Source organism: Lissotriton vulgaris, chromosome 12 (genome assembly GCF_964263255.1).
Source record: "Lissotriton vulgaris chromosome 12, aLisVul1.2, whole genome shotgun sequence".
In the NCBI taxonomy this organism is placed as follows: Eukaryota; Metazoa; Chordata; class Amphibia; order Caudata; family Salamandridae; genus Lissotriton; species Lissotriton vulgaris.
In genome coordinates, this window is record NC_141700.1 from 713,332,252 (window position 1) to 713,351,580 (window position 19,329).

The following is a 19,329-nucleotide window of genomic DNA, read 5'->3' on the forward strand; positions in this document are numbered from 1 at the left end:
CTTGTCTCAAGAGTTCACTCTGATCCTTAAATTCAAGTCAAAAGTGCCCTAGCATAGCAGTAATCTCAGCAACAGTACCCCCAGAATTGAAATTCCTGATAAAAGTATTACTCGCTCTGGTAGTAGTGAAGCATGCAGAGTCCTGAAGTGTGGCCTGACAGCAGGTCCTGATGAAGTGAGTTGGCTGCACACAGGCACAGTGATTGTACTAAGCAGACACAGGATCTCTTCCCATCTTGGTAGCACTCTGTCAGCAATCAGAGGTTTCCTGCACCCCTCCTATGGGCCAAGTGTCTATATGCTGTCCTCACTTGCTCAAAAGGGTTAGACCACTCACAATCCTCATTGCTGTTGGTGACCTATTGGTCACCACAGTTCCTAGTCTATGGATAAATGGCACAAGTATTGTGGGTAGCATCTCTGGCATAGCGGATTGCTGCAAAGCTGCGAAACAAGGCTTCAGCCCTTACTGCATGGCAGTCTTTACCATGGCAGCCTCCTCTTCATATTGTGGATTTAGACACCAAGGGCCAGATGTAGGTGGGAGATTTTGGCCATTTACCGGCCGGTAACGGCCGAATTCGGCCGTTACGGACTGGTAAATGGCCATGGAGATGTAGGGGGATAAAAAACATGCATTTTCAGTAATTTTACCGAATCGGTAATTTTACCGATTCGGTAAAATTATAGAATCGGTAAAATTACCCATTCTGTATATTTTACCGAATCGGTAAATATACCGGTCGGTAAAATTACCGAAAATGCATGTTTGGTATGTAGGTGCCAATTTTAACATTGACACAGGGCTTTGAAAATCTGTATTTTACCATGCAACACAATTGCATGGTAAAATACCGATTCAGGTGTACATGCACAGATGTGCATGTACACCTGTGCCATGTGGCACACATACATGCCCCTAGGGCATGTATGTGTGCCTCATGGCACACAAGCCTAAAACAGGGGTGCCAGAGGGTGTCAAAGTGACACCCCCTGCACCCTTGCAAAATTCGGTATTTACCGATTCGGTAAATACCGAATCGGTATTTGATATTGAATCCTATGGGCTTCAAGGCCCATAGGATTCAATAGCAAATACCGATTCGGTATTTACCGAATCGGTAAATACCGATTTTTACAGATTCTGTAAAATTTACCGAATTGGTACCTACATTAGAAATACCTACTCTTAATTACCGAATCGGTAAATTTGGTAATTAAGAGTCGGTATTTCTGATTTTGCTACATCTGGCCCCAAATGTGATTTAGGGTCTGAGTCTTGGATGTTTTATGTTGGCATTCTGCTTCTTTTGAAGATTCTACTTCTCAGTTCCTTCCCTCTTCCTCTTGATAAGCAGTGTGTCACAGCAGGATTGTCTCTGAAGCTGATAGTCCCTCAACACTGGTCATGGGAGACACCTGGATGTCAGCCACAGTGATGTGTGTCAAAAGGTTGGTCCAGGGCTTCTATCTTTACTCTTTAAGAATTTCTTATCAGCCAAAAATCCTTACCGAGATGTAACAAGTCACCTTCCTTGTGACCTATTCCTGGATCAAAGCGCACCCTTTGAAGTGTACATGAGAGGCCCGGTCCGCCCTTTCCCATTGTGTGCCCCTCCCAGCTTACAGAAATCTCTCTGGGAGATCTCTCTACCTCCACTACTTGTTTCACCATGCAGGGCTGGTCTCCCAAAATGTAGTCCAGCAGACTCCACATATTGTACCATTCACATGCACACATACACCGAGCGCATGAATACAGTATTCACACACTGCACAGTACTATATCCTCCATGTCCTATGCCATTCAAAGGCACATGCATTTAACATGCGCTCACTGCCCAGTTCGGTATCCTGTATGTACTACTGTACAACTCAAAGGCACACATACATTCAGCATTTGCATGTAAGATGCACCCATTGCACCCTTCATGTATTGCATAACTTGCAGGTACACACACATCAAACACGTGCATCTAACATGCAGGTCATATACAGCCCTCCCATGAATCTTGCTTTATAATAAAGCATGTTCTGTTACTTTCACTCATACAGTAATGCCTGGCATTGTCACGCAAAACAGTTACACTTGCCAGAGCTTGCACAGCTGACCAGATTTAGCTGTGCATTGAACTGTGTCCTGAAGTGTGATACAACTGTGAAGTTCCAGTTTTTAACTTTGCTGGGACACATAAAAGCTAAGCTCCAACTATGTTTATAAAATGCCATGTTTATCAAAGGCCACAAGACGACTCTGGTGTAGAATGGAAGGTAAAGGATTCTCGCTATATTACAAGTTGGCATTATCCCAGTGTCACAGAAATTCATATCCAAGCCAAGCAAACAACAGAGTTTGAAGAATGAAATACATAACCACCCACCGCCTAATTAATGTGCAAAAGAAGCACCTACTCAAACCCTGGAATCAAACAGATATGGATGTCTGACCACACAACAAAGCTTCTAAAATATATGGTAAAAACTGGGACAGTGTAAAATGCAGTAAAAGATGGGCCTAATGGAGAACATAGAGGAGTTGGGACGAGGTGTGCCCTAGAGACCAGAAGTGTTTACTTTAGAACCATAGAAGAGGACTTGAATCTCGGCATCGGACCAACATTCTGTAATTCTCAGCAAACCATCTAAATTTCTCGTGCTAAAAAAAGTTGTATCTGATTCTCATGTAAAGCGCCACTGGGTCAATTCACGCATTAAGGACCATCACATATGAGAAAAGGGCATCATTTCTAAAAATGACCTATTGATATGGGGACAACTGTCTTATTTCAATCACAATACAGTGTCTCTCAAAGTGTCACACATAAGGCTTGAAATGTTACACATAAATGCACTATACAGAAGGGAATTTCACACATAAGCAAACTGAAACTCCTTCATGTATTGTACCACTCACAGGTATACATACAACCAGCACATGCACTTATCCTGTATGCACTGCACAGCACTACATCCTTTAGGTACTCCACCACTCATACGCACATGCACCTCCAGCACGTGCAAATCATGCACACTATACTCAGTACCACATTTGTCCTGTGTGGCGCCCTACCCAGGCACTCATACACCCAGTGCAGGCTCAGCACTTCAGCGCTGTGCAGCACTTCACACCAACCTGATGTAGGCCAAGATCGACTAAGCACACAGATGTGAAGCCTTTAAAAAGTGAGTGAGCCTGTAGGCCTCATTCCAGTGACACAGGTTAAGGAGGAGCTGCTCACTCCTACTAATCACAACACGGTATGTTGCCACCACTGCACTCATGCTGCTTAACTCCTTGTGACAGTAGTAACCTTACACTACTATGAGGGTACCGCTTTGGGCACCTCTCCCATTCCAACAAAATCGCAATCCATGAGACAGGCCTATGTCATGGCGCCCATGCATTATCTGTGTTTGCTTATGACAACAAAAATCAGCATTAGGGATCCAGACATCAGTACCGGTGGAGCATACAAGTCAGGGGTGCACGTCCATTACCATGAAGTAGAGTTTTGTGTTTCAACGTCACCTAAATGGTATGCCTCTTCTCTACGGCGAGCCACTTTACTGAGCTTGGAATTAACATTGTCTCTTTGCACCATCTAATTGATCTTTCTTACCTTATACAGAGGGTGAACCGTTGGGAGTTGCCTCAATGTAGCAACGCAAAACACCTCTGCAAAGAGGTGTGTCCTCAGGTAATGGGACACCGGCTGGTGGGTGCTGAAATTGGCAGTCCTCACCCACATCTTGGCAAGTATCCAGTCCCACTCATTGTCAGTCGGTAGGAAGATAGGGTTTTCTGCCCCTGGTGTTTGATTGATCTGCGGAGTAAGATGCACAAACAGAAAGTTACTGGACCCTTCTGGTTACTGATCAAGCTGCTGCTGTCAGAACTTAGCTGAACCACACAAGCATTAGACTTAGAGGATGTTTGGATGATGTTTGCTGAAAAAGTATTCCAAGTTCATTGCAAACATTTTAACATTACACAGTCTTTATTTCTCATAAAACCCACAGGAAGAAAATTACAAGGTTGACAAATGATTTGAATCTAATGTTAGAAAGGAAAGCTAAACCCACAGTAATGTGGAGGGAAGACATTATTGGAAATGTTAGCTCTCATCAAAAGAGCAAACAAAAAATACGGCAACTGTCGACTCACATATGGACTCAGTCCACTGAGAACCTTGTACTCTGAAGATAATATACAAGCAACATTGGAGAAAATTAGACATGTAAATGTCTGAAAAAGATAAGATTGACTGACTCTTGCAAATTGAGGAGTAAGGCGGCTTACCCAGCTTTTCCAGAATAATCTTTATGAATCAACGCAATGTAAGCAAGATGATTCTCTTTGAGTAAATATTTTTCTACCTGAAGGCAGAAGTTGTTGCCTCTTTATTTTTTGGGAAAACATTTGTTTTTATTTTTTGAATTTTTTTTTCTACTTCTGAATACTGTTTCTTTGTAAAAGTGCATGAAAACAGTGGCTACCTACATAATTCGAAAGGAAAACAGGACATTGGAATCTTATCAGGAAATCATCAGCATGCAAGTAATACCATCTTCCATAGATGCGCAAAATGCTTGGAAACTGAGCAGATATTAAATAAAGAGGCACATGTGCTGATGTGAGCTCTCGGTAAAAAGACATTGCATTCAAGAGATATATAGCACTTACGAAAAATTATAGCAGTAGCACATTGGAGGAAATCTATCTGCAATATCTACATTGCTTGAAAGTATTTGGTAACAGTCAGATAAATACATCACTCTGCTTATATGTAAAACATTTTAGTACTTAGAGATGCGAGTGCCAGGTAGACAATTTCATAATTTATGAGTGAGGTTGCTGAGTTGTTGTTTTTTTATTTGTGAAAATTATCCAATCACAACTAAAATCTGTCATCAATCCAGGAGTTTGTGCTCCTTGAGAATCGTGTCCAGTGTGGCAGGGAGGTGATCACATTTCTCACGCTCCACAATACAAGATTGCTAGGGGTCCGCTTTCATGACTAATGCAATTGACCCAGAGCAGCTGGGGAGGCAAACACGTGTGTTGTCACAGGGGAGCACAGACCAAAACCTCTGGGCAAGTAGAAGAAGCTGGTGCACTCCTAGGACGTTCTGGATGGAGCCAAACATTTCTGACACTTCCCTGTCAGTATGAACCAGGAATATTTAATCACTAGTCACAGCATTACACTTTGGTTGGCAACAGCGGTTGATGAGTTCAGTTTTCCGGTCATATAGTTTGCACTATGTGTGTTCCCAGCAAATTATTTTGTATTGGTACACTTTGGTTCCCTTAGCTGGCTGGGAGAGCTTAGGTTAATAATTCCTTCCACGTTTACTTAGCTTCACTTGCTGACATTCCGTAATTCCTCCTGAATCTTGATATACACCAAGCCATCCTTGCTCCTGGCATCTCTATAATTGGAGGTGGATATTAGCATTTGGTTTCAGGACTGTATCCTGGTCATCTGTTGACTAGTCACAGCTTTGTTGCTTCCATATCTGGTAAGCCATTCTACTGATACTCTTAAGACATTGTATTCTGCTATAAATGGGAATATTTAGATTAATGGTACCTTGTTTTATAGGATTACAGGAGTTACCAGTCAGCTTAATGAAGACCGAAATACCTTGCTGTATTCTTTTCATCAGCCCATGCTCCAGTGATAATTAAGCCAAGATGCTTACGGAGTCTTTCCTTTTTCTCTGTCTCTATTCTCCCTTTTCCCCCTGTGAAATTACTTGAGATTCTGGAGTTTATTACAGATCCAATTTGGGTGAAAAGGTAAGGAGTGAGATTAGCATCGGAGTCCTTGACCTGAATTCCAGTAGAATTCTGACAAAATCCTGTTACTTTTTTAGGTAAAGAAGTTTTGAAAATATACAAATTAAAAAACCTAAACAGATATAGACTAGGTCCATAATATTGGTCACATTCCGTTGTCATGAAGGAAAACCTTTATGACTGTGGATGGATTATCCGGTTCTAGCCACTGTGAAGACCAGTAGTCTATATCCTTCAAGTGGCAAATATTATCTCAAAGTAACCTAATGAAGGGCACTGATCACATACAGTTATTGACATTCTGAACAATCACCTAATGTCTTGACATTTCAGACAGTCTTGTATAGGCCAGATGGCACATTAAAGGCAACAAATTACCTGGATGGCTATGGGTATCATTTCATCATTGCGTGTGAGGTACAAAAGACACAAAGGAGAAGGAATATACTGCTTATGGCCGTCTATTTCATTTGGGGGAATGCCTTCCAGCATTTTATAATCCACAATGAAGATCTTTCCTCTCTGCAAACAGAAGAGATGAACTGAGGAGATTGTTGTAATCAGAAGAGGACATGGCATCAATAAACTCACCCATGATTGCAAGATAACAAAGTTGTGCAATGCAAAGAATATCACAACCCTGACCACTCATTCATCCATGAAAATATTCTTTTCAGGTTCAACTAAATATACAATTCTAAGAACTAATTGTAAGCAAAACACATTGAAACTTTAAGTAGTACCTGTACCTGAAAAGTATAGCGTTTCATACATGTGGGGGCTCTTTATAATTGGGCACTGTATGTAAACACATTTAGTAGATATACATTCTGAATTTTCAGGCATAACGTTGCAATAAAATAGCCTGATTAAGCAGAGGACTTTAAAATAATCTAATCTAAAACAGGCAGATTCCCCATCTGCACCTATGGCATTTTATGATATCTCCCGGATTTACTGGTGCATATACCACTTCCGAAGATACCCCATCTTAGAAAAGATCCATCCATGCTGTGAACCTTACCTAAGGTAGCGAATTGTGAGAAATAGTAAGTGCACTCATTGAGCAGTCAGTGCATCTCAGGACTTGCGGCTTGGACAGTCATGGACTTGTGCTAGTATTCAAACAGTTGCAGTCACTCAGATTGATGCTCTGCAACTTGCATGGATCATCAGAAGGGAATAGCCCCTTCGCGGCAGGGGTAATTCCCCCGCTGTGCTGGGTGGGGGGCGCGCACAGTGCCCCGGGGCTTGTGACGAGCTCAGCTCGTCATGACCAACGGTGGCCGTTTGCTCATGACGAGCTCAGCTCGTCACGGCCACACCCGTTTTCGTAGAACGCTCAGCACAGCGGGGAAATTATCCCCGCGTGCGAGCGTTGGAGCCGTTATGACCACTGTGGCAAGGCATTATGCAGACAAGCATTTCAGTAATAGAAATGCTTTGCAGTATTTTGGTCTTGATCATGTGCCAGAACATATCAGAGGGGGGAAAGACTAAAAAGACTGCGTAGACTTGAATCACGATATATAGTTGATCTTCAGACAAAATTCCCGAAAGGATTAAATACTAGTGAGGAATTAGCATCTCATTTGGGAGTATGATAAGCAAAGCCATAGCTCTCAGAATGTATGTTGGGTGAGAAGTAGAGATTTGGTGTAACAAATGTCCTCACAAATGTCTTGGACTGGTAAGAATACAGTTCTGTGACTTATGGCTTTAAGTCCAGTAACTGAAATACTGTGGAAAATGGATTAATAAGTGACCAATATAAATTTGATGGGCACTTTAAAACGCTCTGTACTGAGGAAACAAAATGTTTATTGTTAATAATGTATAGAATTATTATGGTAACATTAAGCTTAACAATTTACCTTGTAATGAATTTGCTATACTGTTGAACATGTAAGAAAGTTGGCATTATCAAGGGTAACACCAGAGGCTGTGGACCATTGCCAATACACGGCAAGATGAGTTTAAAAACATGGTAATTTTTGTGGCTAATGTTTTGATAAAGTTTGAGTTTATCGGAGAAAACATGAAAATGTAAGATCGATGGGTTGAAAACATATAATGCTTTATTGTTCACATGGCCAAAAATGCGAGCAAGCCGCTTGTTCTTGCCGATTTACGGCTAAATCAGAGAGACAATGAGGTGTAACTCGAAGTTTAATTCAATACATAAGCATATGTGTATCAGCCTTAGCACAATGGGTAACTCTGGCGGAATATTGCAAATAATATTGAAAAAAATGTGATCCGCAATCTTCTAAAAATGTAAATAGATCAGATGAATTTTGTGCATTTTAAACTAAGAAAGAATTGACACTCAATGTAAAATATATCAACTATGTCCGCATTTGTGTATAGATCATAGGTTACAAGATGGCGGATGATTTACACTGCTATTTTGAAGGTCCACATAGTTCTCTTTCTGTTACATGCATTTTGATTGAATAAAAAGATGGCTGCCCACAGTGTGCTGGCAACACCGAAGAAGGCAGACCGCCAAAACGCGTTTGTTCGTGAAATAAATTCCAAGATAGAACACTACCCGTGAGTGCTTATTTTCTTCTTAGGTGGGGAAATTGGAGCCGATATTTTGCGGAATGCATCGCCGCATAAAGCACCCGTCCTTGAGTGATTCGTTGTGATGCCTGTCAAGCCTTGATATATATATATAAATATATATATTTTTTTTGTTTTATTTTTTTTTCACTGAAAAAAACATAGGTTTTAGGGACATTATAGTTAGTTGCACATTTCACTCGTACAAAACCAGAGAAATTCAGCCGTTATAGTTAGTTCAGCTAACTATAACTTGCGCCCCTGAAATGCATTGCTGATGACGTCACATAATACATCATTCAAGACATGGTCAGTTACGTCACTGATGACATCTCAAATGACATCACTGATGATATCATCTAGTCACTGTGTGTTTCTGTTTTAATCTTTACCTTCCATGCATTTATGCTGTGTTCAAAAAAATTTGATATCCTCTGGATACTTAAGAGTGTGAAATTGCGATACCACTCGTTGACTAAGAGAAAACATTTCTGAAATAAGTCCCTTGTAGCACCCTATGTTTTGAACCATAAACTGCCCAAGTCTACAAGGGTTTATTGGGTTTCCCCTGAGAAAAATCTCTCATTACTAACTATAACGTGGCTGAAACCTTTGTTTTTTTAGTGAATTTCTAAGGTTTTTTTAAATGCTAATTACTAACTATAACATCCCTGAAACCTATGTTTTTTTCCAGTGAATTTCTAAGGTTCTTTAAACGCTAATTTCTAAATATAACGTCCCTAAAACCTGTGGTTTTGTCAGTGAATTTCTAAGGTTTTTTAACCCCTTCCATGCTGCCGTCGGCCAACGGCCGATTGAGCCCCGCCCACTTAATAGAACGCCCGCACCGCAGCAGAAAAACCGCCGCGGTTAAGGCATTAAATGCAAATTTCTAACTATGGCTTCAGAATTAGGACATGTGCAGAAAGAAGAAGAAAGGCGCTGAAAGATGCAAGAGAAATGCAGAGAGGCAACAGAAGTCCAGGAAGTCAAAGAAAAGTACAGAAAGAAGCAAAATATATGCAGAAAGAACCAACAGAGGTGAAGAAAGAGGCCTTGTTGCAAAGTCATCCTGTGCCCCCAACATTTTGCTGAAGGGTACTGGTGGTAACTGATTCTAACTAACCAGGCCTAGAGCCGGTGCTTTGCTAAGAGACACTCAGAATACAGTGAAAACACCTACATACGCTAGGGTACACTATGGGTTGTTGTATCCCTGTGATTGGCATGACCTCGCCTGTAAGGCCCTAGCATATAATAGGGTAGGGGGACTAAAACTACCTCTACGTCAGAGGTGCAGAAACATGCTACTTTAACTAGTAGTTGCATTTGTAGAGTGGTAGAGAAAGGGTGCTAGGCCTCCGACCAACGCTCAAGAATTCCCCTGCATAGGCCTTACAGGAGGTATCAGGAGGGTTTCTTGGCCCCTAATGTCCCTTAGGAGTAAAGTGGACTACATCCCCCATTCTGTAGTCTACCAGGAGGTGCGTTTGCCGAGTGGTGGAGAATGGGGGCTTGGCTTTGATGACGTCTTAGCAATCCTCTGTGTGGGACTTACCGGAGGTAACAAGAGGGGTACTTGGCCCCAAGGACATCCTTGGGGACCAACTACCCCTCCTATTACCTCCAGCAAGTACCACAAAGCAGGATTGCTAAGTTCTCATAACAGGCCACACCCCATTTGCCCACCACTCGACAAATGCACACTTTTCAATGGAAATTGAAGTCTCCTTCATTGCTGGCAGTCCATAGGCAACTAGCCTACCTCTTATCTCCAGTAACTCTCACACAGTGTGATTTTTGCGATGTGGAAGTGGCGGTGGGGTGGTGGGAGAAGCGAATCCGCTGCCATTGAAGGGGGAGAAGACCATCGAGTTTCTCCCACCACCCCACCGCCACTTCCACCGCGAAGTCAGTATTGAGTCTGCGGATCCAAACAAAGGAGTCAACCCTACTCTCAAAACGGGAAGAAACCATTGTGTTCTACTTCCACACCACGGCTGCCCAAAGTGCGGCCAGCAATCACCTCCCAGAGCCGGAAAGAGAAATCCTCTCCAACTAAGCAACATTCATGCCATCACGACCTTGATCTTGGACTTGTGAAGGCGTTCGCATTGTAATTCAGGCTATGATTATAAATTGTCCTGATGATGATCCCATTTTATTGAGAGCCCTTAGGGATCGAAACGTCGACGCTCTTAACAGTGTCACATATGATCTAATGTGTATAATTTACTGTTGACACTGTTGGATGTATTTTGCGAGACTATCTATTGAATTCACAAGCCATCCTTTGGCTCCAAAAATCTTTTCTTGCCTGAAAAACCTCTTTCCTTTCTTCTACCTTGCTTGACTCTATTGGTTTTCCAACTTTACGGGATAGGTACAGGACTGTACCCTATCTTGTTGTTCATATTCTGACCTTCTCCTGGTCAATGTAAATTTATGTTATTCTCAATAAATTATTCTACGCCCGGTTGGGCGATAAAGAAATATAGTACTGATTGTGGTCTATATTAGCATTTCTTGTTACATCCTAAATCCCTAGGACCCCTGTTGTCTATAATAACTGAATTAACCCATGGTCCGAAGGCCCCTCTACGGGTTTCCTTGAGTTCCAAAATGACTTCAGCAAAGTGCAGCCGCACGCCGAGCTCCATTCAAGTGATGTTTTACTGTACCCTGCCCTGGCAGTGAACTGGGGTGGCAGAGTGGGCTAAAGAACGGTGATGGATTAAACCCAGATCTGTTGACTGGGTGTGAGTGTTTGATTGGTTCAGATGCTCCAACCATCACCACCCCCTTTTGTACCCGTGGCAGTGAGGCTTGGCTGGGATACCTTGTATGGCGAGTGCTAGACAAGGGGTGCAGCACGCAGAGGGGCTTTACCTGGGTCCTTAACGCACATTCACAAGGGACTCTTACCCATCTTGGTTTGCACTTGTGCGCGCTCGTGTGTGTGTGTGTGTGCATGCGCACTCACTTGCAGAGGACACTAGTATGTACAACATTTGACCACAGTATTTGCATGGGGTTTGAGTATGCTGAACACTAAGGTGCTCGTATGTAAATACACACCAAAGAACAATGGGATGTTCACTAGGTGAGCATGCTGGTTTATAGTGTGCTGTGGATTTGCAATTTGTGAGCTCACACTCATTATATAAGCTTTTAGATGGCCATTGTGTGAACATACTAATTAACAACATTCAATGTGTCTCATACACTCACTACAGACTCTTGAATATTCGCTGTGAGCAGACACTCAGAATGGGATCTTTGATAGTCTTTGTGTGATTACACACTCATTAAGTATGTGTAGATGTTCAGCTTGTCAATAGATACTCACTACATGCCCTTGTATGTTGAGAGTGAACAAAAACTCGTATGTGCTTCTAGATGATCACCGTGAGAATACAGTCACTACAGACTCGTGGGTGTGAGCTCACGTTCCGGCTCAGGATGCTCTCAGGTGATAGTGTTATCGCAAGCTCTTGGAAACACAGATTTTCCTGAGGACCTCAGGACACAAGTGGACTTTATCCCCCGAGCAGCAATGCGCAGGAGCAGCGTTTGCAGAGTGGTGTAAAAAAGGGGCATGGCTTCAGACTGCTCTCAGCAATCCATGTGTGTGGCGCTTACTGGAGGCAGCTGGTGGGCTAGTTGGCCCCCAGGAACCCTCAGGAATGAAGGCGACTTAATACCCCAACATGGAACGGGCCAGGAGGCGCATTTGCAGAGTGGTGGGAAAAGGGGGTGTGGCCTTTTTCCACCTCTCAGCAACCCCTCTGTGTAAGGACTTACTGGAGGTAAGAGGTAGGCTAGTTGGCCCTTAAAGGACCCCTAGCAGTGAAGGGGACTTCAATCCCCATCAAAGAGCAGGTCAGGGAGCATGTTTGTAGAGTGGTGGGCAAAGGGGAGGTGCCCTGCTATGAGAACTTAGCAATCCTGCTGTGTGGGACTTACTGGAGGTAATATGAGGGGTAGTTGTCCCCCAAGGATGTCCTTGGTGGGCAACTACCCCTATTGTTACCTCAAATAAGTCTCACACAGAGGGATTGCTAAGATGTCTTCGGAGGACATGCCCTCCATACTCTACCACTCTACAAACGCACCTCCCGGCAGACTACAGGGTGGGGGGATGAAGTCCAATTTACTTCTGAGGGACTTTGGGAGCCAAGAAGCTCTCCTGTAAGTCCTACAAAGTGGAATTCTTGAGCACTGGTCGGAGGCCCAGCTCCTTTCTCCACCACTCTGCAAATGTGACTACTAGTCAAAGAAGTGTTTGCAATGTAATAGGTATTGCATTTGTGAGAATTAGAGCTATTGGCATTGTAAATGTAAACGCTTTTTACTAATATTTTCTGGAGTGGATGTATGTTGTGTGTAGTGAAATTATGTGGTATTTTGTGCACTGAAATTATGTAGATAGAAAGTATGTAGTATTTAGAGGACAGGAGTTAAGTAGAGTGGGATTATTTATGGAGAGTAATTATGTGGTATGGTGGTAGTCTGTGTTGTGGAGTGGTAACCTCAGGTATAGTCTTCCTCGTTTCCATAGATGCTCAACTATGAACTCAGTGAGACAAAAAAAGAAGGAATCACTGAGGAGCACTTGTGGACCTAGTCAGAGGTATAAACAGGGCCACTGGAATTATCCAACTGTTTGGCTAGACCGACTTGCAAACAATTATACATTTTCTGCATTAGCCACATAATTCATCATCTGCTCCCTAATCTGCGGATTTGAACAAAAAAAAAGCCTTGCTTCTAGCTGAAACGGCTCAAATGTTACAAAAAATGCAGTAACAAGTATTACAACGTGGTGGAAGCCCCTTTGCAAACCTAGAATGGTCACCTGTTACTTATTGCTAAATGTGGGTTAAATTGGTATTAATTGTGTGCAAGCCACTCTTGCTTCCTTCTGCACCCATCTTGCCTCTTTCTGCATTTCTGTTGCTTCTTTCTGCACATTTCATCCTTTTTTTGCACTTATCTTGCCTCTTTCTGTAAATCTCGTCTACTTTCTGCACCTCTCTGCCCTCTTTCTGTATATATGTTGCCTCTTTCTGCACCTCATTTGCTTCTTTCTGTACCCTTCTTGCCTCTTTCTGTACCCTTCTTCCCTCTTTCTGCACCTCTCTTGCCTTTTTCTATATACCTCTTACGTCTTTCTGCACCCTTTTTGCCTCTTTCTGCACCTCTGTTCCTTCTTACTGTGCTTCTTTTGTTTCTTTCTGCACCTGTCTTACTTCTTTCTGTACCCCTCTTTCCTCTCTCTCCCCCCTCTTCCCTCTTTCTGTACATATCTTGCTTCTTTATGTACCTCACTTGCCTCTTTCTGTACCTTTATGACCTCTTTCTATAGTTCTCTTGCCTCTTTCTGTAACTCTCTTGCCTCTTTCTGTGCCTCTCTTACTTGTTTCTGCAACTCTCTTGATTCTTTCTGCAGTTCTCTTGCCTCCTTCTTCCCTCTTTGTGCAACTCTTTTGCCTGTTAGTTACACCTCTCTTCCCTCTTTGTCCACCACTCTTGCCTCTTTCTGTAGCCCCGTTCCTTTTTTCTTCACCTGTCTTATCTCTTTATGCACCCTTTGGGCCTCTTTCAGCACCTCTTTTGCTTCTTTCTACCGTTCTCTATCTCTTTATGCACCCTCCTGCCTCTTTCTGTGCCCCTCTTGCCTCTTTGTGCACCTCTCCTACTCCTTTCTGTACCCTTGTTGCCTCTTTTTCGACCTCTGTTGGTTCTTTCTGCACCTCTTTTGCTTCATTCTGCACTTCACTTGCCTCTTTCTGCTCCTCTGTTGGTTCTTTCTGCACTGCTGTGGCATCTTCCTGTACCTCTTTTGTAAATTTCTGAATCCCTCTTGCCTTTTTCTGCACACCTCTTCGCTCTTTCTGCACCTCCAGGCCTCAATCTGCCCACCTGTTCCCTCTTTCTGCACCCCTTTTGCCTGCTTCTGCAGCTCTCTTTCCTCTTTCTGTAGTTCTCTTGCCTCCTTCTGCACCTCACTTGCCTCTTTTTGCACCTCTGTTGGTTCTTTTGCACTGCTCTTGCTTCTTTCTCAACCTTTTTTCAAATTTACACACCATGCTTGCCTCTTTCTGCACCACATTTACCTGTTTAGGCACCTCTCTTGCATCTGTCTGCACCTCTGTTCCCTCTTTCTGTACCACGTTTGCCTGTTTCTGCAACTTTCTTGCTTCTTTCTGCAGTTCTCTTGCCTCCTTTGGCCCCTCTGTTGCTTTTTTCTGCACATCCCTTGCCTCTTTCTGACCCCCTGTTGTGTCATTCTGCATTTTCCATGATTCTTTCTGCACCTGTCTTGCTTCTTTCTGCTCCCCTGTTGTCTCTTTCTGCACTCGTCTTCCCTCTTTCTGTACCTTTCATGCCTGTTTCTGCATCTCATGTGCCTGTTTCTGTACTTTTCTTGCTTCTTTCTACACCTCTGTTGCTTCATTCAGCAATTCTCTTGCCTGTTTCTGCACTTCTCTTGCCTGTTTCTGTACTTCACTTGCTTCTTTCTACACCTCTCTTGCCACTTTCGGCACCATTGTTGCTCCTTTCCACACTTCTCTTACATATTTCTGAACCTCTGAGTTAGAGGTAGTTTTAATCCCCCTGCCCTATTATGTACTAGGGCCTTACAGGGGAGGTCATGCCAATCACAGTGGTACCCCAACCCATAATGTACCCTAGTGTATGTAGGTGTTTTCACTAAAAGTTGGGGGCACAGGATAGCTTTGCAACAAGGCCTCTTTCGGTACTTCTGTTGGTTCTTTCTGCATATCTCTTGCTTCTTTCGGTACCTTTCTTCTACTTTATGCATATGTCCTACCTCTGTAGGCATAGTTAGAAATTAGCATTTAAAAAACCCTTGAAATTTACTGAAAAAACCCATAGGTTTCAGGGATGTTTTAGTTAGAAATTAGAATTTAAAAAAACTTTGAAATTCACTGAAAGAACCATAGGTTTCAGGGATGTTATAGTTAGAAATTAGCATTTAAAAAAACTTTGAAATTCACTGAAAAAACCATAGGTTTCAGGGACGTTATAGTTAGAAATGAGCAATTAAAAAACCTTAGAAATTCACAGAACAAAAGAGGTTTCAAGGACGTTATCGATAGTTGGACATTTCACTCCTACAAAATCAGAGAAATTTGGCTGTTATGGTTAGTTGAGCTAAGTATAACTCGAGCTCACGCAATGCACTCTAATGATATCACATATTACATCACTCATGACATGGTCAGTGACATCACCGATGACGTCACTGATGACGTCACTGATGATATCTCAAATGACCACCGAGGGACACTGTCAACCTATTCAGGTTGTGGTTTATTCAAAGCTAGAGTGCCTTTCCATATCAAGGACACTCGTGGTAAAGTCTGTGACAACATCCAGTGGCAGACCAGGAGCAATTTCAAGCACAGTGACTTCGGCTGCTATTGATTTATCAAGGTGGTGGGAGTGTCATAACATTTCAACTGGACATCGGACATGATTGGGGAATGGAACATTGAGGCCCATATTATCATTGATGTTATCGGAAATGTTGACGCCTCACTGCCAGCCTCTGGGAAGTTGCAGTCCTCCAATTGCCATGGATTCACCAATCAGATGGCAGGACTGTTTAAATGACTGTGCTTTTTCATCTGTGGCTTTTCCGCACTGATGAAGGCAACAAGCCAGAAACACGTCTGTGAAATAAAGCCTGTACATACCCTGTGAGTGCACCAAATAGTTTTTTTGCCGTTGTTGTTTAACAAGCTGGTTCCACCCCCGCTTTCCGGTTGCACCCGCTGTGAGTTCCGTTGGCCCCAGGTGGATTGCTGTCTTTTAAATTATTTTGGGCTGCCAGAACCGCCACCGACGGACTCTGTCAACCTATACAGGTTGTGATTTACTCAAAGCTAGAGTGCCTTGCCATATGAAGGACACTCGCAGTAAAGTCCATGACAACATCCAGTGGCAGTCGAGGGGCAATTTCAGGCACTGTGACTTCGGCTGCTATTGATTTATCAAGGTGGTGGGAGTGTCATAACATTTCAACTGGACATCGGACTTGATTGGGGAATGGAACATTGAGGCCCATAATATCATTTATATTATCGGAAATATTGACGCCCCACTGCCAGCCTCTTGGAAGTTGCAGTCCGCAGTCCTCCCAGTGGCCATGGATTCCCCAATCGGATGGCAGGACTGTTTAAATGACTGTGCTTTTTCATCTACGGCTTTTCCGCATTGATGAAGGCAACAAGCCAGAAATGCATTTGCGGATGAAACAAAGCCAGTTTATACCCCATGAGTGCACTGAACCTTTTTTGCAGTTGTTGTTTCCATTTGCACCAGCTGTGAGTTTGGCGGCCCCAGGTGGAATACTATCTTTGATATATATATATATATATATATATATATATATATATATATATATATACGATAACCACTCTTTACGTGCTAAGTTTCCACGCCAAAGAAAATGAGAGAGACGGACTCTTACATTCAACAGCAGCCGCTGTAGTTTTATTTAATTTTTCATTCTTTTAAGTGCATTGCTGTGCCCTCCACCAAACGCGTTTCGGCGATCCCAGTCGCCTTGCTCGCTGGTCATATATATATAAGTAGGTAGTTATAGTTGGGACCTAGTTTCCATAGGAAATCTGCAAAACTCTATTTGGAATAACTTTGGCGCCGGTCGACGAATCTTTGCGAAATTCTCAAAGAAAATGGCCTGCTCCGCTCCTTCCCTGAAAGTTTGGGGGCGATTCGTCAAACGGGGGCCGAGAAAAAAGGGGGGTCCCAAAATGTGTTTTCCCCATGCAATTTTCCATAGGGACCTTTAGACACAGCTACAGCCCGAACTGCTGAACGGAATCAAACCAAATTTGGCAAAAAGGTAGAGTTCGGTTTGCAGATTACGGGTTTTGTTAAATGGTGTAAATCCGTTCTGTAGTTCCTGAGAAAATCAAAAGTAAAATCATAGATATATCTAGAGATGAAGTACCGTACTTTGTACTGTACTCTGTACCTTACAGAGCACAAGCTTTATGCTAATTGTCTGTCAACACTCCAAACCAGGAAGTGTTGACAGCCATCTTGGAGAACCGAGGCACGAGGAAGCAGTGAAACAAACGTGCAAAACATGCAAAGGGGGCAGGGTAGAAATACCCTGACCCCTAGGCCTGCTCAGGGGGTCCCCACAACTTTTTCTTTTTTTTGAAATCGCAGGATACGCGTACCCCGTAAAAAAAAAGAACCTGGTCAGATTTTTTTCTAATTACCCTCCCGAGCGGACGAAATGCCGAAAGCTTTATGAAAAAAAGTGTGGGGGGCCACAATCCCCCCACACTGCCCCGGAGACTGCCACCCCTTGTGGCAAAGTAAGTATGATAGCGGGGGCAACTCGGCACTCCCGCAGCCCTGGGGACCGCCACCCACCGGGGCTTAGATATGCATGATGGGGGGCCTCTAAGGTCTCCTGAGCCCCGGGGACTGCCACCCCCGGGGCTTTATTTTGAAGTATGCGGGGGGCTCACAGCCCCCCGGCAGCCCTGGGGATGGCCACCCCCAGTGGCTTCCTTTATTTAAATTTTTTTTTAAAAACCTGTGTGGGGGGCTCAAGCCCCCCAACACCCCCCGGGGACTGCCACCTCCCCGGGGCATATATATTTAAATTGGTGGGTCCGTTACGGACCCCCCAGCCCCGGGGACCACCACCTCCGGGGCTTTTAACAGGTGGAAGGGTGGCCACGCGGCCCCCCTCCTGGAGCCCTTGATGGCCCTGGGGCCCTCCACAACGAGCCGTCTCCTGCAGTGTCCCAGGGTGCCTACCCCCGGGATACTGCTGTTTGCTATGGTAGGGCGGGAGCCTTGTGGCCTGGGAGGAGCCCCCCTCCCAAAAAAATAAATAAATGTTTTTAAATGGCCAGCCCCGGGGGATGGGTTTCTCGGGGCCAATAGTGTCCACAGGAGGGGGGCAAAGCAGCCCTCCTCCTAATTTTCTTTAAAAAAAGACCAATGCCCTGGGGGATGGGCAGAGCATGGCCGTGGGAGGGGGGCCACTTGGCCCCCTTCCTGATTTTTTTTAAATAAAAATTGGGGCCAGGCCCTGGGGGATGGGGTCCCCAGGGCCCCAAAAAAGAAGAAAAAGTAGGGGGGCTCCTTAAAAGTAAAGAAAAAAAATGGGAACTGGAGGAGGCCATGCCCCCTCCCTGCACCTCTCTGCAAACGCGCCCCTGGCGCGTTTGCAGAGGGGGAACTAATTCCCCTTGCATACTGGGGGTCCCTGAGGGCCAACTAGCCCACCAGGAACCTCCAGTATGCGCCAGGGGGCTGCTTTGCAGAGAGGTGTAAAAAGGGGCATGGCCTCAGAACACCTCTCTGCAAGGCATGCCACTGGCGCATACTGGAGGTTCCTGATCGGCTAGTTGGCCCCCAGGGACCCCCAGTATGCAAGGGGAATTGGTTTCACCTCTGCAAATGCACCAGGGGGCTGCGTTGCAGAGAGGTGTAAAAAGGGGCGTGGCCTCCTTACACCTCTCTGCAACGCAGCCCCCTGACCCATACTGGAGGTTCCTGGTGGGCTAGTTGGCCCCCAGGGACCCCCAGTATGCAAGGGGAATGAGTTCCCCCTGTGCAAACGCACCAGGGGCCTGCTTTGCGGAGAGGTGTAATGAGGCCACGCCTCTTTTTACACCTCTCTGCAACGCAGCCCCCTGGCGCATACTGGAGGTTCCTGGTGGGCTAGTTGGCCTCCATGGATGCCCAGTATGCAAGGCGACTTAATCCCCCAACTTAGAACGCACTACGGGGTGTGTTTGCACAGTGGTGAAGGTAGACGGCCGGGCTTGAGGTGATATGTGTGCAAACATGCCCTGTGGCGCGTTTTAAGTTGGGGAATTAATTCCTCTTCAATCCAGAGGTCCCCTAGGGGCCAACTAGTCCAACAGGTACCT

The 19,329-nt window shown here is 44.3% G+C and overlaps 1 protein-coding gene across 1 annotated transcript in view; it reads right to left on the bottom strand.

Moving 5' to 3' along the window:
- LOC147678091 (hydroperoxide isomerase ALOXE3-like) overlaps nt 1-19,329 on the bottom strand; it is a 239,569-nt gene that overhangs the window by 20,711 nt on the left and 199,529 nt on the right. The window contains exons 7-8 of the mRNA XM_086946566.1: nt 6,182-6,325; nt 3,621-3,824 (exon numbers count right to left, since the gene is read on the bottom strand). Of these exons, the coding sequence (XP_086802692.1) occupies nt 3,621-3,824; nt 6,182-6,325 (348 nt within the window). The remainder of the gene's footprint in view (nt 1-3,620; nt 3,825-6,181; nt 6,326-19,329) is intronic.